Source organism: Myotis yumanensis, unplaced genomic scaffold (assembly GCF_028538775.1).
Source record: "Myotis yumanensis isolate MYYU_CA2020_CCGP unplaced genomic scaffold, mMyoYum1.0.hap1 SCAF_18, whole genome shotgun sequence".
NCBI lineage: Eukaryota > Metazoa > Chordata > Mammalia > Chiroptera > Vespertilionidae > Myotis > Myotis yumanensis.
In genome coordinates, this window is record NW_027223769.1 from 3023847 (window position 1) to 3045294 (window position 21448).

A 21448-nucleotide genomic window follows, 5' to 3' on the forward strand; every position below is an offset into this window, starting at 1 on the left:
CATCAATGGGTGATTTTGCTAAGAGGGCAGCTGGGAGAAACAGTCGGCGCTCAGACTGCCTCAGCCGCGCTTCAGATGGCGGCTGCCCGGCCACGCCCCCAGCGGCTGGACAGACCCTTTTCCCAAAATGGAGAGCGCGAAGGGCGAGAACGTCCATCAGAGTTTGGCCCCGCCCCCGAAGACAGCGAGGGCCAATTAGCGACCCGCAGGGCGGGTGCGAGGCCAGGGGAGGAGGCTGCTGTTGCCTCAGCAACCACCCGGGAGGACGAAGGCGGTCGCGGCCTGGGAGGGATCGCGGCGCCGCGGGTCTCTCCCTGCCGGGAAGATCGCGGGAGAGCGCGAGCCAGGCGGGAAGGCAGCGCCGGTGGAGAGAGGGACAGGTCAGGCCCATCAACTCCAGTCCCGAAGCCGCTTTCGCGCCTCCTGTTAGCGGTTCTGAAGTAGGCATAGCGCATGCGTACGCCTGGAGGCGGGGCTTTGCGCCAGCTCTTAGGACGCATGCGGAGTTGGAGCCTTTGCGCTGGTGGGGGCGGAGCCACTGGCCCTGGGCGGGGCTTCCCTCTGCTGTGAGCTGGAAGTTGTAGAGTTAGGTGCCTTCTCTTCAGCCCGGCCCTCCTCCCCTCTATTTTCCGGGCTCCCCTGGAGAAGCATTTAGGATCGTGTTAAGACCCCACACTCAGTGGTTTGGCGAAACTACTCTGCCATCCTAGTACTGTTCCTTTTGGCCTCAGTTTCCTCATCTGTCAGGTGGAAATAACAGTACACTGACCTCACAGGGCTGTGACTCTGTTTTTACCCTCCTAGGGCTATGGCTGAAGTGCACGTGATCGGGCAGATCGTAGGGGCCACCGGCTTCTCGGAAAGTAGCCTCTTCTGCAAGTGGGGCGTCCACACAGGTATTCCCGACCTGGCTCATTCCCCACTGAATACCAGCCTAGAGGCTCCACCTCCTTCCTTGACCCCCTGGCCCCGCCTCTGAGCCCCATCTCCCATCGGCTCTCAGGACTCCTGGCCCTGACCATACTGTGTCCATGTGTCTCATGCTCCCGTCTTATCCCTTTCCATGCCATCTCTGGGGGCTCTGGCTCCTGCTCTGAACACACAGCCCCTAAGGATATGGGGCTATAAGCTAGACCCCACACACACACTCCCAATCCTCAGAACACTAGACAGCCTTAACCCCATGGTTTGGACTTCATTCACTGTCCTAGGGGTGTCCTGGGTCCCTCCCCTGTCTTAATTCTTTGCTTAACAGTCTCCATTTATTGAGTTCTCACTGTAAAATGGAAGTTTCCATTCCAGATTTACAGAGGAAAGGCCACCCTCTTGTGCATAATTCTCTGTGAGAAGGGAGGAACCTGTTCTGGTAATCATCCAAGCCCATCCATATGGCCCAGGGAGGACCTCAGAGGCCCCAGTGTGCATGTCTCCCATGGGAGGCAGAATAGTGTGGTGGTAGTGTAATGGTCAGGGCCACCAGATCTGGGCTCAAACACTAACTCTCCCATCTGTTAAAGTGGGGCCTGTGAACTTAACCTCTCTGAGTCCCAGTTTCCTAGACTGAAAAGCTAATAGCTGAGAGGCAGCACATATTGAGGTTAAGAACACAAACTGCCTGGGTTCAAAACCAGTTGTTTATTAATTATGTGACTTTGGGCACTTGTCTTTGCCTCAGTTTCCCTGTCTATACAATGGTAATAATAACAATACTTACCTCATGGGGTGATTGTGCGAACTAAATGAATAACAAAAGCATTTAGGAGAGGACCTGGCCTAGTAAGTGTTCAGTAAGTGTTTACCCAGCTCATGTAAAAATTGGATGGGGTCTTGTTTGTAAAGCTCTGGGTATGCTGCCCAACAGATAAATGCACATGAAACGAGTGTGGCTACTGCTATCCTTATCTCTGCAGGCCCCAGGTCCTTGGTGGTGGTTGAGATTCCCTGGGAAATTGTGGTCCTCCAGCTGAGCACATGAAGAGGCAGCTCTGGAGTCAGACTTGGTTTCCAGTCTGGGCCCCATCTGCCCTGTGACCCTGGGCAGGTGCTGTCCCTTCTCTGAGCCTCAGTTTCCTCATCTGTAAAGTGGGATAGATTGTATGTGTAAAGCCGGACTCAAGGCCTGGTGCTTTCCTTGCCTGAGTCAGAGAGAACAGTAACTCAACAGTTCAGGGGGCTGTTGGGGAGGGGCAGTTAATCCAGCAGCGAGCTCAGAGGCAGTCAGATAAAGGGGAGCCGAAACCGGTTTGGCTCAGTGGATAGAGCGTCAGCCTGCGGACTGAAGGGTCCCAGGTTCGATTCCGGTCAAGGGCATGTACCTGGGTTGCGGGCACATCCCTGGTAGGAGATGTGCAGGAGGCAGCTGATCGATGTCTCTCTCATCGATGTTTCTAACTCTCTATCTCTCTCCCTTCCTCTCTGTAAAAAATCAATAAAATATATTTAAAAAAATAAAATAAAATAAAATAAAGGGGAGAGTGTAGACTGGGGGTGGGGTGGGATTAAAAGTCCTAGAGGGCGGATTAAATGGATTCATCACTAAAGTGCTTAGCACAGGGTCTGGCATTCGGTAAGCAATCGGTGCGTTTTTGCTATTATTATCACCCTCAGTAGGACCGGTCTGATTATGTGCCTTTCACAGTGCGTTCATGCTTTTTGTCGAAGGGCACCCTTGGTCCCATCTTAGTCCTTGGACCAGGCCTCTAAATGCAGTGTGAGAATAGTGACAAAACGATACCCAACACTGATCCAGCACTTACTACACCCCAGGCACTGTTCTAAGTGCTTTGTGTGTATTAGCTCATTTAATGTGCTCACAAAATGACAAGGAATGCATTATTACACCCACTTGACAGATTGGGAGACTGAGGCAGGAAAAGGTAACTTGCCCAAGTGTGTGCAGGCAGGAAGAAGTCATGCCAGGATCTGAACCCAGCCCTTTGGCCCCAGAGCCCACACTTTGTACCCCCTGTCCCCCAGCGCTAGAAGAAACGGTCTCACAGCCACATTGGCATATCCTTCCTGATGCCTGCCTCCCACCCTTCCCTGCCTCATTAGTGTCCTGGCTCTCATTGTAGGGGCGGCATGGAAGCTCCTGTCTGGCGTACGGGAGGGCCAAACACAGGTGGACACCCCCCAAATAGGGGACATGGCCTACTGGTCCCACCCCATTGACCTGCACTTTGCCACCAAAGGCCTCCAAGGTGGGTTCTCGTGCTCGGCCCTGCGCCAGGCTGAGGGGATGGGGTAGGGGGGTGGGGTGGGGGGGTGGTTAGCAACACTCCATGGGACTGAGAACACCAACTCCTGTCCCTGCTTCCTCGCCCTTTGGGTCCCTTTCCTGGCCAGGCCTGGCCCTGGAGAGACTGAGCTGAGGCCTCCTATGGCTGGCTCTAGAGCAGCCGTGGGCAAACTACGGCCCTCGGGCCGGATTCGGCCCGTTTGAAATGAATAAAACTAAAAAAAAAAGACCGTACCCTTTTATGTAATGATGTTTACTTTGAATTTATATTAGTTCACACAAACACTCCATCCATGCTTTTGTTCCGGCCCTCCGGTCCAGTTTAAGAACCCATTGTGGCCCTCGAGTCAAAAAGTTTGCCCACCCCTGCTCTAGAGTGTGTCAGAGGCCAGGGGTGACGGGAAGAGGGGAAGGTGGGGACCAAGGGGAGAGGAGGGATGGCTTTCAAAGAGAGAAACCAAGAGAGTCTTCCATCAAGAGGAAGCTGGAGGATTTATGAGAGGGAGGGAGGGAGGGCTGGTGGCTGTCCCCAGGCAGGGCTCCTCTGCTGTTCAGAGGAAAAATGAGTTTGCGGGGGAGGAAGGGTATCAGAAAATCTTTTCTGGTGGAAAATTTGGGTCATTGGAGAGGAGTGAATTCCAGGAAATAGCCTAGGTAAATATGCCATATATTTCAACAATATAAATAATAGTTACTGAGGACATGCCCTGTGACGAGTGATGCCGGGGAGGTGTCGGTGACGGAGACAGCTCCTAGCCCTGTCCTCACAGGGTTCACCATCCCATGGGAAGGCAGAGCTGTTCCCAGACAGTGATAGCCCAGAGTAGGCAGGGGTGGGACGGGGAGTTCTGGGGACTATGGGAGCCAAGAGGAGGCTCCTGACTGCCAGGGAGTTCAGGGAGGGCTTCCTGGAAGAGGGGATGTTTGAGATGCTGTGAGAGACCAGTGGGAGCTAATAAGGCAGAGGGAAGGAAGAGGGAAAGCCCAAAGGGTAAAGTGAGCTAGGGCATTTGGAGGATGGAGGGAGAGCAGGAGGACTGCAGGGGTGAGGTGGCAGGGGACAGGCCATGCAGGGCCTTGAATCCCAGGCCACTGAGCTGCGGCCATCCCCTGAGGGCACTGGGGAGCCACAGCAGGTGACTGACAAGTCAAATTTTGCTTCTAAAAGACCCTTCTGGCTGCTTGTGGGTGATGGGTTGGAGGGTGAGGCAGGCTGTCCTTTCACTCTTCAGACCCCACGTTCTCCACTGGTCCCACCAGGCAGCTCCCAACCAGGGCCTTTTCACGCGTTGTTCCCTCTGCTGGGCATGCTCTTCCCTAGATGTCTCCATGGCCCACTCCCTTCCCTCCTTTAAACATTCACTTACATGGCCCCTTCTTAGTGAAGCCTTTCGTGATCATCCCCTTTCTAAAACTGCACCCCACCCCCACCCCACCTAGCTTTATTTTTCTCCAGAGCAGTTATCACCATCTGACATACCCTATAATTTGCTTATTTACTATGCTCGTTGTCTAGGATGTCAGCTACACTAGGGCAGGAATTTTGATCTGTTCTGTTCACCTCTGTGTCCCCAGCTTGTAGAACAGGGCCTACCACAGAGGGGCTCAGAAAGGAGAGTAAAATGAGGCTGGGTCTCCAAGGCTTTGCCGGCCAGGCTGAGGAGCTGAGCTGTATTCTTAGGACACTTGGGGACCGGTGGGAAGAGAAAGATGCTTCCAGATGCCAGGAGGAAGGTGAACTGGAGGGGACAAGAAGTCCCTGAACCCAGAGAGGACAGGGTGGGAATGGGGGAGAGGTCTAGGACAAGGCTCAAGGTGCTCGCTCACCTGTGGAACATGGACAAGAGAGGGGATCAGCAGAGGCCTGATCTCAAGGGCCTTGGGTGTTGAGGTTGGGTTTTATTCTGAAGGCACTGGGGAGCCATGAAAGGGTTTTGAGCAGGGGAGGGATATGGATTCAGAAATATCCATTTGGCCGTTGTGTGGGAGTGGGAGTCCAGAGAGGAGGCTGGGGCAGACGCCAGGGAAGAGGACTGAGCCCAGAGAGAGACCGGCTGCACCATCCCTCTCTCCTGTCTTGCAGGCTGGCCCCGACTTCATTTCCAGGTGTGGTCCCAGGATAGCTTCGGCCGCTGCCAGCTTGCCGGCTATGGCTTTTGTCACGTGCCCAGCAGTCCAGGCACCCACCAGCTGGACTGTCCCACATGGCGGCCTTTGGGCAGCTGGCGGGAGCAGCTGGCACGGGCCTTCGTGGGGGGTGGGCCTCAGCTGCTGCATGGGGATGCCATCTACAGTGGGGCCGACCGCTATCGCCTGCATACAGCCGCTGGTGGCACCGTGCACCTGGACCTGGGCCTGTTGCTGCGCCACTTTGACCGCTATGGCGTGGAATGCTGAGGCACCTGCCTCCTCGGCCCATCCACACCCCTGGGCACCCGTAAGGGGCAGGATGGTGCAGTGGTCAGAAACGCGGGCTCTGGAGACTGCCTTACCCTACCCAGCCGAGGCCTGGGGCAGCTTCTGTCTGGCCAGCACTGCAAGCCCAGTACCTCTCCCTCCGAAGTCCATTTTCCCATCTGTGAAATGGGGGCAGCAAGTATGTGGGTCCCAGGGGTTTGGGGAGAAGAGGCTGCCTCACACATGGAAGTGCTAAATAAAGAACAGTTCTGACAGGTGTGGGTGCCTTCCTGAACTCCTGACCTGTCAGCTGGCCGTGCCCCATCTTTGCCTTAAACTCTGGGTGCCTCCTTATGACCCCTCTCTTTGGGGGGTTTCCTTCTCTGTGTCCCTGGGCCTCTCTGCCCCAGTCTCCCACTCTCTCCATTCTGGGTCCCCTCTTCGGATCCCTTGTACTCTGGGTCCCTATCCTCCGACTGAGCCCTCCCCGCCAGGTCTTCGTTCTCTCCGTCACCCCCGCCCCCCATCCCCGCAATCCCGAATAGCCATCCTAGCCACACGCATCCGCTTTGCTAGCTGTCAGCCACCAGGAGGCAGCACCCTGCTTGGGGCGGGGCCGGGGTGCCCGCCCCCTCCCGGGTGGCTTAAGGGACCCCCCTCGGAGCCCGCCCACGCGAGCTGAGGACGGTGGCCAGGCCCCCCCTATTGCCCTCCCCCGGGGCCGCCCCCGCCCCGAGCGCTTCCTGGGTGGGGCTGGGGCGGCTTCAAAACCCCCCGCCACTCTAGCCGGTCCTCGCTGCCCTCGCTGCCGCCGCCCTTCGCGCCCCGGGCCGCCCCACTCCCTCCTCCCGCGGCGGATCCACCAGACAGCTAGGCCCCGGCCGGGGGCAGGGGGGACGCCCCCTTAGGGGCACCCCCCCGGCTCGGAGCCACCCGCCGGGAGCGGAGGAAGGAGCGGCCCCGAGGCCCCAGAGTCTGAGACGAGCCGCCCCCGCCGCCGCCGCCGCCGCCGTGGGGAGGGGGGGGAGGAGGAGCGGGAGGAGGGACGAGCTGGTAGAAGAGGAAAAAAGTTTTGAGACTTTTCCGCTGCCGCTGGGAGCCGCAGGCGCGGGGACCGCTTGGCGCGACGCTGCCCAGCGAGGAGACAGGACTCGGGGATCCCAGATCGCCTCGCTGCCTCGGACGCTTGCTCCCTCCCTGCCCCCCCGCCCCCCGCCCCCGGCGTCCCTCAGGCACCCCACTCCGGACCAGCCCTCAGGAAACGCTAACCCGACCACCGCGAAGACTTGACCCAAGACCTTGGGCGCACCCCCTGCACGCTCCCCACCCCCAGCCTCTCTCCCGAGCCCCCACGTCCAAGAGCCCTTGTCCTCCGGGATCGAGGCAGAACCTCTGACCTGTCTCCGCTCCCCTGTTCAAGACCACCCACCTCTGGTACGAGATCGCTCCATCTCGGGTTTTTCCGTAGGACAACCAGCAGCCGCTCACCAGGACTCCCTGCTCTCTGGGACCTCACCTCTGCCCCCCCGCCCCCCCTTCACCCTCTGACTCTCCTACCTTTCGTCGGGAGACCCCCACCCCCAGCCCCAGCGGGAGCGGGGCCTCCTTTTCCCCACAGCAGCCCGGCCCGCGCTCTCCGCAGTGCCGGGGGGCGCAGCCTCCCCCATGCCGCCCTCCGGGCTGCGGCTGCTGCCGCTGCTGCTGCCGCTGCCGCTGCTGTGGCTACTAGTGCTGACGCCTGGCCGGCCGGCCGCCGGACTGTCCACCTGCAAGACCATCGACATGGAGCTGGTGAAGCGGAAGCGCATTGAGGCCATCCGCGGCCAGATCCTGTCCAAGCTGCGTCTCACCGAGGCCCCGAGCCCGGGGGAGGTGCCGCCCGGCCCGCTGCCGGAGGCCGTGATGGCCCTTTACAACAGCACCCGCGACCGGGTGGCCGGGGAGAGCGCGGAGCCCGAGCCCGAGCCCGAGGCGGACTACTACGCCAAGGAGTTGACCCGCGTGCTGACGGTGGACAACAACCACGGTGAGCTCAGAGCGGGGGGCGCCGGCACGCTGGGGTCGGGGAGGAAGCTGGCTGGAGGAAGAGGACCTGGGGGGCCCGGGAACGCTGGAGGCCCCCCTCCTCCCCCGAGAATAAATGGGTTGAGTTTCCTACCCACCAGGTGCCTGGTCTTGAGAGGAGGAGACAGTGAGCGGAGTGGACCTCTTCTGGAGGCGACAGGGACATCAGGGGTCGCGGGGGAGTCCCCTCGTGGGAGAGAACATGGGGGGAGGTAGAAAAAGACTTCGCCTCCGGGCTGCCCTGGAGTCGGGGGTCTTGCGGTGGGGGCTGCAGGGAGGGAGCCGCTTTGGGGCTGGGGGAGGCAGTGGGGAGAGCTGATGCGGAGCTCAGGGGTCCTGAGGTGGGAAAAGTCAAGGACAGAGAAGCTAGGCGAAGATGAGCTCCCCGGTGCCCTCAGAAAGAAGCCCAGCCTCAACATTAAGGCCCTTTGGAGGTTCTGAGGAACGGAGTGGGCCCGCTTGCGGAGGGTGCAGGGAGCGGGGATAGGGGGTGCAGAGAGCGGGGCGGTGAGGGTGAGAATCCGGGGAAGGAAGGGGCGCGAGGGAGGGGCTGCCAGGGATGCGCGGGGAGGAGCCCTGCGGGTTCCGCAGATGGACGTGCGAGGAGGAGGCCAGCGAGGAAGCGAGCCCCCAGGAAACCTAGAAGACGGGGTCGCGGGAAGGAGTGTTACAGAGGCGGGGAGACAGGCGTGGGAAAGGCGGACGGGGGTGCGGGTGAAGGAGAGATAAATGGGGCCCTTGGGCGCGCGAGCCCCAGAGCTGCGGGCTGGAAGGGAGCGGGCTGAGCGAGGAGTCGAGCGCAGCGGGAGAGGTGGGTAGGTGCGATCTGCAAGGTCGGGGTGAGGAGGTCCCACGTGGGTGCCACGCGCGGGGGGAGGAGCTGCGCGTCCGGAGGGGGCGAGGACCCCACAGAGCTAAAGGCTGAGAGTCTAGACCCCACAGTGTCAGTTCCTCCCCGCGAGGCTGGGGAAACCCCAGCGTCCGGCCGCCTCGCCCGCCCGCCCTCTTCCCTTTCCTTCCCGTGCCCCGGGGGGTGGGGATCGCGCGCGGAGCCTGGGGCGAGATGAGGCAGGTCCGGTCCCCGCCCTCGCGGCGGCGACGGCGCCTCCCGCCCTCTTCACCCCAGTTCCGGGCGGGGCTACCGTGGGCCCGCCCCGTCGGCGCCCACGCGGGGACGCAGGGGTCCCAAGTGGCCCTGCGACTTGGGGCGGTTCCCCTGCTTTCACCTTCCCTCGTGGGCGCTGGATTTGTGGGTCCCCAGCCCATTCTTTTGCCCAATTGTGGCTCCAGCCAAATGACGCCCATCCCCCTCACAGATCCGCCTCACCTTTTCCGTAATCGCTTCACCTTTTTTGTAGAGATTTAACAATGATACCTTCAATCCTCTCCCTCTGGCTCCCAAACCCAGTGTCCTTCTCCGAGTGTGTGTGTGTGTGTGTGTGTGTGTGTGTGTGTGTGTGTGTATCCATCTGGCCCTCATCTTCATTAGTCTCCATCTCCTGCCTCTACTTCTCCACACCTCCTCCAACCGCTCCCGGTCTGGTCCCTGGTCTCCGTGGTCTCTCCCTCCCTCCCTCTGTGGATCCCTGCCCTTTCTCTCTCTCTCTCTCCCTCCCTATCTGTCTCCCTTCCTCTGGGGGTTGCTGAGTAACCCCTGGGCCAAGATAGTGCTTATTTGCAGGAGGCAGGACTGGCCTGGCTAGAGTGGGGATGAGTAGAGGATGGGGGCCCACAGAAGGGATTTCCTCTGACATTTCTCAGAGCCTGTCTCTGTGTTTACCTCCCCACTGCAGAGGCCTAAAGCAGATGCTCCCGTTTATCCAGGAGTTCCCTCAACCTCAACCCCAAACTTGTCCTAGCCTAGAACACACCTGCTAATTTTCTCCCCACTCCCAGGCCATTCCTACCTAGAATGAACTTTGCCTTTTCTAACCAGCTGAGGGAGGAAGCAATTGATAATAACAATAATAATATCACATTAGCTTAGGGGTTGTCTCTGGAAGCTGTCTGCTTGAGTTTGAATCCCCATTCTGCAGCTTCCTAGCTATGTGACTTTGGGGCAAATTACTTGATCTCTTTGTGCCTCTGTGTTACTACCTAGAGAATGGGTATAATAATAGTATCTTCCTCATGGGATTGTTGTGATGTTTAAATGCAAAATGCTTTGAATAGCAGCTGGCAAATAGTGAGCTCTTTAACACACACATTAGGGTGACTATTGTGTGCAGACTCTGTGCCATGTGCTTCATCTGCCTCATCTCACTTCACACTCTCCTCCTGCAGCCATCCTTGTGTCACAGGTGAGATTCTGGCACAGGAACTGACTTGCTCAGAGTTACACCAGCACTTCAGTTAGGAGACCCTGGGGTGGAAGGCAGGGAGCTTGATGTGGTTGCCATTTTCCAAAGAATAGCAGGAAACTGAGGCTCCAAGAAGGGATGGGACTTGCCAAGGTCACAGAGCTCAAGGCAGCAGAGGCATGGCCTGCTCCAAATGCCCTTGACCCTACACTGCCATGGAACTTGCATTTGAGGCTCCAAGTACTGGGAAGATCTGAGCAAATAAAGCAGACACCTTTGGTGCCAGCCTGTATTGAGTGGGCACTTGACCGATGATGGAAGAGAAGGGTTTTAGAGAGGAGGAAATGAACCCAGAGAGAGCAAGCCACTCATCCAAGGTCAGGGTCGGACTCCAACCCAGGCTGTCAGCTCTGGAGCCCATGCTCTTCACACTTGGGGTGCATCAGCTCCCCTGCCACTGCCACACCCCTGACATCCCCCTTCTCCACTCCTTCTGCCTAGAAATCTATAAGAAATTCAAGCACAACGCACACAGCATATATATGTTCTTCAACACGTCGGATCTCAGGGAAGCAGTGCCTGAACCCCACTTGCTCTTCCGGGCCGAGCTGCGCCTGCAGAGGCACAAGTTGAAAGTGGAGCAACACGTGGAGCTGTACCAGGTGGGGGCATGGGCCAGGTGGGCCACTGGGCCATGGGTGACTGCAAGGGCCACACAGACAGACCGTGAAAGACAGAGGCCGTGGAATCATAGGGCTCTTTAAAATGTCAGACTCCTAGCACCCTAGAATGTTAACCACGTAGAAGGCTGGAATCTTAGCAATTGGATTCTAGAACGCAGGTATCTTGAAAGTTGAAATCTGTAGAACAGTTCAGGGTTCTGGACCTGCTCTGATCCATAGGGAAGCCACTAGTTACATATGGCCATTTAAGTTTTTAACAATTAAAAACAAAAATTCAGCCCTGACCGGTTTGGCTCAGTGGATAGAGCGTCGGCCTGCGGACTGAAGGGTCCCAGGTTCGATTCCGGTCAAGGGCATGTACCTTGGTTGCGGGCACATCCCCAGTAGGAGATGTGCAGGAGGCAGCTGATTGATGTTTCTCTCTCATCAATGTTTCTAACTCTCTATCCTTCTCCCTTTCTCTCTGTAAAAAATCAATAAAATATATTTTTAAAAAAATTCAATTCTTCAGTCCCACTGGCCATATTTCAAGCAGCCATAGTCACATGTGGTTAGCAGCTATTTGGGACACCACAGATAAAGAACATTTCTGCTGTCACGGAGGGGTCTCCTGGATAGCTCTGTTCTAGAAATTTGGAATCTTCAGGAAGATTGGGGCCTCTGGGAGAGGTGGTTCTCTAGAAGGTCAAGTGGCCCAGAATCCACGTCATATGGAACTTTAGTTGTGATAGTAGATGGTAGAGGGAACTTTGTCTCATGTTAACTTCTTGGCATCTAGAGACCCCAACTTTATGCTGCTACTCCTGGAGCATTCTGTCCAGAACCAGGGATCATTCCACAGGAGTGTCTGCAGAGGCTAGGTTTATGGCATGTCAAACTCCTGGACTTGTGGAACATTAGTCTCTCAGATCAACGGTTCTCAACCTGTGGGTCGAGACCCCTTTGGCGGTCGAACGGCCCTTTCACAGGGGTCGCCTAAGACCATCCTGCATATCAGATATTTACATTACGATTCATAACAGTAGCAACATTACAGTTATGAAGGTGCAACGAAAATAATTTTATGGTTGGGTCACAACATGAGGAATTGTATTTAAAGGGCCAGAAGTTGAGAACCACTGTCTTAGAACTTCTTGGGCTCATTGACTGTCATTCTTGGGATGCTGTCAAACCCTGGAGTTAGAGAATGACTTCTAACATAAGCCCCTAGAAAGTGATAGGCTCAGAATGCAGGGTGTCAAATGTGCGGAAATGTACGCTGAGTGAAGCCCAGGATGTCTGCAGGGAAATCTGAGCAGTGGGCTGTCCAAGCTCAAAGGGGCCTGCCATTTCACCAGCAAGGAAACTGAAGCCGAGAGAGAGAAAAGAATTTCCTTGGCTCCAGAGGATCAGGGCCCGAGGCTGAGCAGCTCAGGTGCCGTGACCCCCAGGCTGGAGCTCACTGTGGCACAGGTGGTTCCTGTGGGCCCCCAGGGCATGGGTGTCTGGGAGGGGACTGTCCATGGGACTGTCTGAAGGCCCATTTAGAGGAGCAGATGGGGTGGGGGTGCAGGCAGTGGACGTGGAGGTGCATGGCAGCATCTACCCACCATCTCTGTCTTTCTATTCGTCATCCCCCAGAAATACAGCAACAATTCCTGGCGCTACCTCAGCAACCAGGTGCTGGATTCCGGCGACACGCCTGAATGGCTGTCCTTTGAGGTCACTACAGTCGTGCGGCAGTGGCTGAACTACAAAGGTGAGGACCACTTGTTTGCCCCACCCTGTTTTGCAATGGGATCGACCCCATTGTCCTGCAACTACTCTGCCTAGCACCCCCACCCCCCCGGCCCTATGTTGGTGCCAAAGAGCCGGGACCTGGCCCTCCTCCCAGACACTCAAACCTGAGTGATTAATGGCTTGATCCATTTCCTGAGCTCCGGGACCTGTGCTGGGTGATTCTGGGGACACAGTAGTGATAAAAACAACTCCATCCTTGCCCTCACAGAGCTCATGATCCATTGTTGGGGTGGGGGAAGAGGATGAAAGACCTGTAAATCAAGTAGTAATGACCCAGAGTGGGCAGGCTTGGAATGGGGAGCCCAGAGGAGGTGGCTGCACAGTCTGGGATCAAGGAGGGCTTCCTGGACAGCAGAGCCAATGTCTGGGGGATGAGTGGAACCAGCCCAGGAAAGAAGGAGGGCAAGACTGTTGGAGGCAGAGGGACAGGATATGCAAAGGCCTTTATTCCGGGGAGAGCCTGGCACATCCAATCTGTCGAGAAGAAGATGGCCTCTGTCCTGTCCCAGCTGAGCCCACAGTGTCCACATCTCCCTTCCTAATATCCCTCTTACTCATGCTTCCATTCAGTAAATGCTAGTAGGTGCCTGCACTGTGCCGGGCCCTGGGTGGTGGTGCAAGGGAGACAGTGGTAACCAAGCAGACTTCTAGGCGTTGTCCTCACCATTACTTCCAGGCACCTAGGAAGTCTTGCCAAAGCCCTAGCAGGCAGTGATGACTAGAATGATCAGGGCCAGAAGAGGGGAGCCCAGAGCAGATAAGCAAATCCATCTGGAGGAGGTGGTCCAGGGGGCTTCCCGAGGTTAAGGGTGAATGTGTTGAGACTCATGGCATAAATGGTGGTTTGGCCAGATGAAAAGATGGGGGTTAGGGAGCATGTGGGCATTGGGAGGAGTGTCTGGGGCCACTGGACAAAGGCCTATCTTGGTCATTATTTGAGCCCAGAGCACCCAGTACAGGGTCCAGCACATAGTGGGAGCTTAGAAAATCCACCCATTCATTCAAGAAGCCTTTCTCCCAGCCCTGCCTTTTCCCACTTGGGGCAGGTCACCTCCTTTCTGTGTTGCCTGGGCATCCTCTTCTGGAAAATGGGTGGCTGTGGTGAGGGTTAAAGGAGATAATGCCCACAGAGTGTTCAGAACATGCCTGGCACGCAGTGTGCCCTCCTGCACTCAGTAGAAGTTTGTTTTTATCATTGTGGGCCAGGTCCTGCAGGGAACAAGAAAGCAAGGATCCCTGCCCCCATGCATCCTGCTCTCCACTGAGAACAATGAGGGAAATAAATAGCCAAATACAAAGGACCCAGAGGGTCAGGGCTATGGAGAAAGTTAAAGTGGTGTCATCGTGGGAGTGGGGCCTGCATCCAGCAGGGCCTCTTGGAGGAGGTGACATTTGAACTGAGACCTGAAGGTGGAGGGAGAGGCAGCAAGGCAGAGAGCTGCAGTAACAGGGTCAAGAGGCTGCAGTGAGAGGGCAGCTGGGTTTGAGCCTTCCTGCCTTCTCCCCCAGGGGCTGGGTGAGCCACACCCTCACACTGGCTCCCCTCTCCTCACTCTCACAGGCGAAATCCACGGCTTTCGCCTCAGTGCCCATTGCTCCTGTGACAGCAAAGATAACAATCTCCATGTGGAAATCAACGGTGAGGCCCACCCTTCTGTCCTGGTGCCATGTGCAGTGTGTGTGTGTGTGTGTGTGTGTGTCCTCCTCTCCCTGCCCATCCCCCACTCACCACCTAAGAGTGTGTGTTTGTCTCCCCACCCCTCACCCCGACTCCCAAACTAAAACAGGAATCAGTATGGGCCGCCGGGGTGACCTCGCCACCATTCATGGCATGAACCGGCCCTTCCTGCTTCTCATGGCCACCCCGCTGGAGAGAGCCCAGCACCTGCACAGCCCCCGACACCGCCGAGCCCTGGACACCAACTACTGCTTCAGGTGAAAACTGAGGCCTTCCAGCCTGGGAGGCCTGACCAGGTGCTGCAGGGTGGGCACCTGGCTGGCACTATACTTGGGCTAGTATCTCCTTCAGCCTGGAAAACTCAGGGGATGAGGTTTGAGTCCTAGATGCAGGGATGTGTGACCTGGGAGTCCTAGAATGTTGAGATCAGGTTGTTTTCTTGCGGGTGTGTGGGAATCAGAGGCTATTAGAATGTTGAACACCAAGAATGTGGGGATTCAGTCTTTGACATTACTGGCAGGTTGAGATCCTAGAGTGTTCGGATTCTAGGATGCTAGAATTCAGTGTTAGTTATTGAAATCTAACACTGTTGGACTCAAAGAGTGTTGGGATCCTAGAATTTGGGAATTCAGAATTGGAAGGTTGCCCTTGTTGGATTCCTGTTTATTGACAGATTGGCGTCTCCAGTGCTGGCAGATTGCAGTCCTCGAATCTGGGGCTCAGAAGGATAAAATCCTGTGTTAAAATGTTAGGATTCACAAATGGGATCTGGAGAAAGCCAGAATATGGGCACCCTAGAGTACTGGGGCTTGGTGTTAGCATGCTGCATTCTATGAAGGCTGGGATCTAGACAGTGGCAGCTTGGCCCTCTTGAGTGATGATGGGCTCAGAACTTTGGAATGTTGGAATGCGGTATTGAAATATTGGAATTCAAGAATGCCAAGATCCTCGAGAGTTGGAATGTGGAACTCCTAGAAAGTTGGAAATGATGTTGGAGTGTGAGTGTCTTGAGGTGCTGGCGTACTGCAGTCCAAGAAAGTTGAAAACTTGGACTTGTAAAATGTTAAAATTCAGAGTTAGAATGTTGTGAATTTAGAATTATAATATGATCCTGCCCCTCCCTTGCTTAATAAATTAAAATATAGATATATATATTTAAATATATATATTTTTATTGATTTCAGAGGGGAAGGGAGAAAGAGAGAGAGATAGAAACATCCATGATGAGAGAGAATCCTTGAGCAGCTGCCTCCTGCATGCACCCTACTGGGGATCGAGCCTGCAACCCTGACCTCTTGGTTCATAGGTAGACGCTCAACCACTGAGCTACTCCGGCCTGGCCTCTGCCTAATATTTTGATGGTGCCTCTGGGGCTTTGTCATGTGCTAGTCCCCAGCTGGGAAGTCAGCTCTTCTCCCAAGTTCCTTGCAGATCCTACCCTCAGCCCAGCAACTCTGTGAATGAATGGACAGATGAGGTCTTGAGTGCCAAAAGCTAATAACATTACAAAGAAAGGCAGCCAGCCATGTAAGCCTCCATTGAGAGGGACACAATATCACCTAGGAAGTCTTGCAAAAAAAAAAAAAAAAAAAAAAAAATTGAATCTGAAGTTGATCAAGATAGTAGATCCAACTTCCAATTTTCTAGAAATATAGGGATAGTGTAGCATGTTAAACAAACACCACCACAGGCATACAGTCAGCAACATCTAGATTGTGGGAAAACTTAGTTTCTTCAACACATACAATGCAAGGGTGGGAAATAAAGAATGGTTCTGTAGACTTAAAAAAACAATCTTAAGAGATACATCAACCAAGAGCAATGCGTAAACCTTATTTGGATCTTAATTTGTGCAGACTAAAAAAAAAATGTTTATGAGACAGTTGGGGAAATGTGAACTCTAACTAGATATCTGATAATATCAAGGAATTAATTTTTCTTATGTGGTATTGTGGTTATGTTTTAAAATAGCCCTGAATTTCTTGGAGATACATATAGAAATATTTATGGGTGGGGTGATATTGGGGAGAGGAAGTGGTAGGGGTAGAGATATAGTGAGGTTGGTCATGACTTGCTAAATGTTGAAGCTGGGTGATGGAGATATGAGGGTTCAATATAATATTCTCTGCTTTTGTGTATGTTTGAGGTTCAAACACCATCTTCTTGTCCTTAGCTCAATCACCATCTCCACTGGGAAGCTTCCCTGACCATTCCTTCCCCAGCATCCAGCATCCATGTGGGGCCCTGGGTTTCTTTTACTCATCAGGCCCTGTTGGGTCCTAATGGGCTGACTGAATGAGAGAGCTTTGTAAGGGCCTTAACTGCGTGTATAACAGGGCCCAGAATGCAGCAGGTCCTGAAGTGTAAGTGCCTCAGGGCCACTTGGAGAGCTTGTTAAATCTGGCCTGCTAGCCCTCACCTCCCACCCCCCAGTTTCTGGTTCAGGAGGTCTGGGGCCTGAGAATTTGCATTCCCCATTAGTTCCTGGTGATATTGCTGCTTATCCTGGGACCTCACATGGAGAATGGCTGAGTTGGGTAATAGAATCACAGACTCTTCAAATCTTAGCCCTTAGAACCCGTCAGATTTGGAACACAAAGTAAAGATTATTCTGGACAGTGACTCTTCCACTTTTGTGAGTCCAGGACCCCACTGAGAAGCCAGAAGCCAGGCACCATTCCTCCCAGAAGTATGTGCATACATACACATCTCCGTGCATGTGGTTTGGGGCCCATACATAGACTTCCTGAGCCCATACACAGACTTCCTGATACCTCTTAGGCCCTCAGGTTATCAACACTTTATTTGATCCAACATTGCCCCATCTTTGATGGGGAAACTGAGTCCTAACCAGACTGTGGAGGGACCAGCAGAGCTCAGGGGTCTCCGTTCCCTGCCTCCCTTCTTAGGGCTCTGTGGCTTGTGGAAAGGCCTTGCCCCAGGAGATCCTGTGTCATCACTCCTTTGCCCTCTGCTCAAGCTGACATGGTTGTACTGGGCAGATGAGGCCACAAGCTCTGGGGTGGCATAGAGTCAGCTGTGAACCTGGCCTCAAGCTCCACCCCTTACATACTATATGTGAGCAGGCAACATCCTTCTCTGAGGCTCAGTTTTTCATCCTTCAAATGGGAATAATAATAAGGCCTGCCTCGCGGGGTTTTGAAGTGAATTGATGAATTCTCTATTGATTACTATTTGAATAGGTAAATACATGCACATGGACCAAACCTAGAAAGGATCTCAGAGACCCTCCAGCTCTAACCCTCAACCTCTCACTGAAGAGGCAGCCACTTTTATTATATGTGTGTCTCCTTCCAAAGAGTATCTGCATGAGACACTTACATATAGCCATATATTAATTTATTTTGTCCAAATTATAGTCTTATATTTGAGGGGAGTGAAGGGACTACATTTTCTTTCCAGATTCTAGAAGTAACACATATCCACTCTTAAGAATTTGGAAAGGATAAAGAATATTGTCCATCATACTAAATATAAATGCCATAGAAATATAAATATAAAAGATATTACTCATTATACCACATACAAAATATCACCATCACATTTCAATAAATTTCCTTCCAGTTGCTTTATGCCAAACAGAATTTGGACCATACAGTACCTGTAGCTTTGCATAGTGCTTCTTTCACATGTTATAAACATGGAATATAAAGATCTTGTCTGCCCATGAGTCAAGCTTTTTAGCCAAGCTCTCTGTCCATCTCAGCCATGGTCCCAGGGGTCTGCACATTTAGTGCCCAGGTCCTTTCAAACAAACAGAAGTCTGGGCCCCAACTTGGGAGGACTGGCCTTCGGATCTGAACATGGCACAGAGATCATAAATCCAGGATGGTAGTATCTTATACACGACTATTCTCCAATGTGCTTTAAAAAAATTTTTTTTTATTGATTTCGGAGAGGAAGGGAAAGGGAAAGAAAGATAGAAACATTAATGATGAGAGAGAATCATTGATCAGCTGCCTCCTGCATGTCCCCTCCTGGAGATCGAGCCCACAACCCGGGCATGTGCCCTTGACTGGAATTGAACCTGGGATCCTTCAGTCTGTAGGCCAACATTCTATCCACTGAGCAAAACCAGCCAGGGCTCCAATGTGCTTTTTAAAAACCTAACCCATTGAACAATTAATTCATACATCCAATATTTGCAGAGTACCTACAGTGTGCCAGGCACTGTTGTAGGCACTAGGGATACATTGGGAGAGAAAACAGACAAAAAGTCCTGTCCTCAGAGGAAGGCAGATAATGAACAGATAAATCAATATCAAATAAAAGAGCAGGTAGCTAAAAGTTCTAAGAAGGAAAATAAAGCAAATGAAAGAGACAGAAAGAGATACTGGAGAGTATTTTTCCTATCCTGATTTTTATTATGAAAATTTCAAATGTATATAAAAGCGACCAGGATAGTATAATGAACTCTTATTCAGCTCCCACAGGTTTTAAGATTTTGTCCCACTTCGGACACAGACATTTTCAGATTTCCTTGCATACCTGCCATGCTGTAGTTACACTGAATGGAACTGTCTTTTGGATTGGTGTTTTGGGTAGGATGGTCCAGGAAGGACTCTCTAAAGAGATGGCATTAGCCCTGGCTGGTTTGGCTCAGTGGATAGAGCATCGGCCTGCAGACTGAAGGGTCCCAGGTTCGGTTCTGTTTAAGGTTGTGGGCTCGATCTCCAGTAGGGGGTATGCAGGAGGCAGCTGATCAGTGATTCTCTCTCATCATTGATGTTTCTATGTCTCCTTCTCCCGTCCTCTCTGAAATTAGTTAAAAAAAAAAGAAAAAAAAAAAGAGATGACATTAATTTGTTTAACTATTTATTGAGCACCCACTGCATGCCAGGCAGTGTTCTAGGATTGAGGCTCCCTGAGTGAAGGACATTTAAGCATATAATTAAAGGAAGTAAAGAAATAAGCTGGAGCAGAAATTTGTGTGAACAGCAAGCCAGGCAGAGACAACAGCAAGTGCAAAGGCCCTGAGGTAGGACTGTTTGAGGAACAGTGAGGACACTAGTATGACTGGAGTAGAGTGAAAATGGAGAGGGAATTGAGATTAGCCAAATCCAGTAGTGCCTTGTGGTTCATGGTGAGGATTTCTGGCATTTGTCCTTAGTGAAGCGGGGCCATGTTCAGAGAAGAGCAACATGACAGTCTCTAGCATTTGGCCCTAGAGGACAGGGGTTTCTGTCTGTTTTGTTTGTACTGAGTCCCTGTAGATCCCAGGGCAGCACACACTAATTCAGTAAACATTTGTTGCACATGTAGAATGTACCAGTACACATGGAGCTGCACTGTTTTATGTTCTAGTGTATGGATGTGCCATGATTTATTTAGCCGTCTGTGTGGATGGCCACTGGCTTCCTACAGGCTTGTTTGAGCACTGCACGAGACCCTGTTTATTATGTTGCTCTTAGCACAGTGCTTGACTGGAGGAAGTGCTTTATCAGTGCTGGCGATCATCAGTATTATAACTGTTGGCTGTTGTTATCACAGTGGGTGCAAGGGAGACCAAGATGGAGATGGTGCAAACACACACACACACACACACACACACACACACACACACACACACAGGGGCATGGCTAGCCCTTGCAGGCCCCTCTGTCGACCTGACCTGGATTCCTCACCTGTGTCCCGCCCGCAGCTCCACGGAGAAAAACTGCTGCGTGCGGCAGCTCTACATCGACTTCCGAAAGGATCTGGGCTGGAAATGGATCCACGAGCCCAAGGGCTACCACGCCAACTTCTGCCTGGGGCCCTGCCCCTACATTTGGAGCCTGGAAACGCAATACAGCAAGGTGCGTCTGGCCAGGGCTGGCGATAGCAGGGACCAAGGGAGGGGAGGGAGAGAGGTACCCGCAGAGATGAAGTGCCGAAAGGAGAAATAGAGACAGAGAGACTGGAGGAGAGGGTGATAAAGAGATGGAGAGAAGCTGGAGACCGGTCTGCACAGTTAGAGACGAGGCGTATGAGGAGACCCACGGGACGGAGTAGCTTGGAAGGAGAAAGAGAAACCGAGAGATGAGACAGAATGAAAAAGGCAGGAAGGCACAGGTTGATACACAGAGACAAGAAGATGGAAGGAGGAAGAATGATTGAGACACAAATCAAGATTGGGAAATGAGCGGCAGAGATTGAGCCCTAAGGGTGAGAAGAGGTGTAGGGAGAGGGGAGCAATCTGACCCCTGCCCTGACCCCACCCATCCGCCCGCAGGTCCTGGCCCTATACAACCAGCACAACCCCGGCGCGTCGGCGGCGCCCTGCTGCGTGCCGCAGGCGCTGGAGCCCCTGCCTATTGTGTACTACGTGGGCCGCAAGCCCAAGGTGGAGCAGCTGTCCAACATGATCGTGCGCTCCTGCAAGTGCAGCTGAGCCCCCTACCCCTCCCGCCCCGCCCCCGGCAGGCCCGGCCCCGCCTCCCCTTCCCCCTGCCCGTTGCGCTGGGCTGTATTTAAGGACACCGCCCCCCGACCCCCCCTTCTCCCGGCCAAGCCCACCTCGGGGCCCATTAAAGGTGGAGAGAGGACTGGGGTCTCGGTGTCGTTGGCTGACAGGGTCTCTACCGATGTTCCTGGACTCCCGCTCCATCTGCCGCCTCCTGTCTCTCTTCACTTTTCATTTGCCCCTCCTACCACTTACCAAGCTCTTCTTATGTTCCAGGTACTCCTGGCAAGCACTACATTTATTTATTGAGCACTTTGGGCCTTGTTCTAAGTGCTTATGTTAATCAACTCACTCACCGTAACAAGCTCTGGGGGTTCTTATAACGCCCACTTTAAAGGTGAGGAAACTCAAGACCAGAGAGGTTAAGAGAATCGTTCCTGCCCACCAGGAACCTACTTTCCCGGGAAGAGACAGACTTTGTAAATGGCATGAAGGCAGGAAAGCAGGATGGAGTGTGAGATGGGACAGGGAGGATTTCTTGGAGGAGGTAGCTTTTGGGACCTGAAGGCAGCTTAGGGGAGGAAGAGGGAGAGTGTTCTGGGAAGGACAGAAGGCAAGGCCTGGAAGTGAGGATAAACTTGGGGTGAGGGAGGGAGGGACAAGGCCAGTGTGGTTGGAAAGGAGGGCCAAGGGGAAGGGTGTTGGGAGCTGAGTCAGATGGTAACACCCATAGGCCAGAGAGTGATAATCCTCCATGCCAGGTATGAATCTACCAGCTCACTGCATTCTCCCCACAGCGCAGCAGAGCAGGGGTTGGCAAACTACAGCCTGCAGGCAAATTCTGACCTGCTGCCTGTTTCTGTAAATAAAGTTTTATTGGAGCACAGCCATGTCTCTGGCTGTTTT

At 53.7% G+C, this 21448-nt stretch overlaps 2 protein-coding genes across 3 annotated transcripts; both read left to right on the forward strand.

Annotated features, from left to right (window-relative positions):
* The first annotated feature begins 235 nt into the window (after positions 1 to 235).
* On the forward strand, positions 236 to 5910 carry B9D2 (B9 domain containing 2). Of its 2 annotated transcripts, none has more exons than XM_070397761.1 (4): positions 236 to 440; positions 805 to 896; positions 3075 to 3200; positions 5322 to 5910. In XM_070397761.1, the coding sequence occupies exons 2-4, from the start codon at positions 809 to 811 to the stop codon at positions 5633 to 5635; spliced, it is 528 nt and encodes a 175-aa protein (XP_070253862.1). In that variant the 5' UTR covers positions 236 to 440; positions 805 to 808; the 3' UTR covers positions 5636 to 5910. The 2 variants fall into 2 exon arrangements, with proteins under 2 accessions (XP_070253862.1, XP_070253860.1); XM_070397759.1 differs by having other exon boundaries at positions 238 to 380.
* A 506-nt stretch (positions 5911 to 6416) lies between these two features.
* On the forward strand, positions 6417 to 21428 carry TGFB1 (transforming growth factor beta 1). The gene is made up of 7 exons (XM_070399012.1): positions 6417 to 7661; positions 10501 to 10661; positions 12303 to 12420; positions 14023 to 14100; positions 14249 to 14396; positions 19802 to 19955; positions 20372 to 21428. The coding sequence occupies exons 1-7, from the start codon at positions 7301 to 7303 to the stop codon at positions 20528 to 20530; spliced, it is 1179 nt and encodes a 392-aa protein (XP_070255113.1). The 5' UTR covers positions 6417 to 7300; the 3' UTR covers positions 20531 to 21428.
* Positions 21429 to 21448: the final 20 nt, after the last annotated feature.

Excerpts from the sequence above, each read along its gene's own strand:
- TGFB1 (XM_070399012.1), top strand. The coding sequence starts at position 7,301 with ATGCCGCCCTCCGGGCTGCGGCTGCTGCCGCTGCTGCTGCCGCTGCCG. Across the intron at positions 14,397-19,801 it reads GACACCAACTACTGCTTCAG|CTCCACGGAGAAAAACTGCT; the intron begins GTGAAAACTGAG and ends TCCCGCCCGCAG. Across the intron at positions 19,956-20,371 it reads TGGAAACGCAATACAGCAAG|GTCCTGGCCCTATACAACCA; the intron begins GTGCGTCTGGCC and ends ATCCGCCCGCAG.
- B9D2 (XM_070397761.1), top strand. The coding sequence starts at position 809 with ATGGCTGAAGTGCACGTGATCGGGCAGATCGTAGGGGCCACCGGCTTC. Across the intron at positions 897-3,074 it reads CAAGTGGGGCGTCCACACAG|GGGCGGCATGGAAGCTCCTG; the intron begins GTATTCCCGACC and ends CTCTCATTGTAG. Across the intron at positions 3,201-5,321 it reads TGCCACCAAAGGCCTCCAAG|GCTGGCCCCGACTTCATTTC; the intron begins GTGGGTTCTCGT and ends CCTGTCTTGCAG.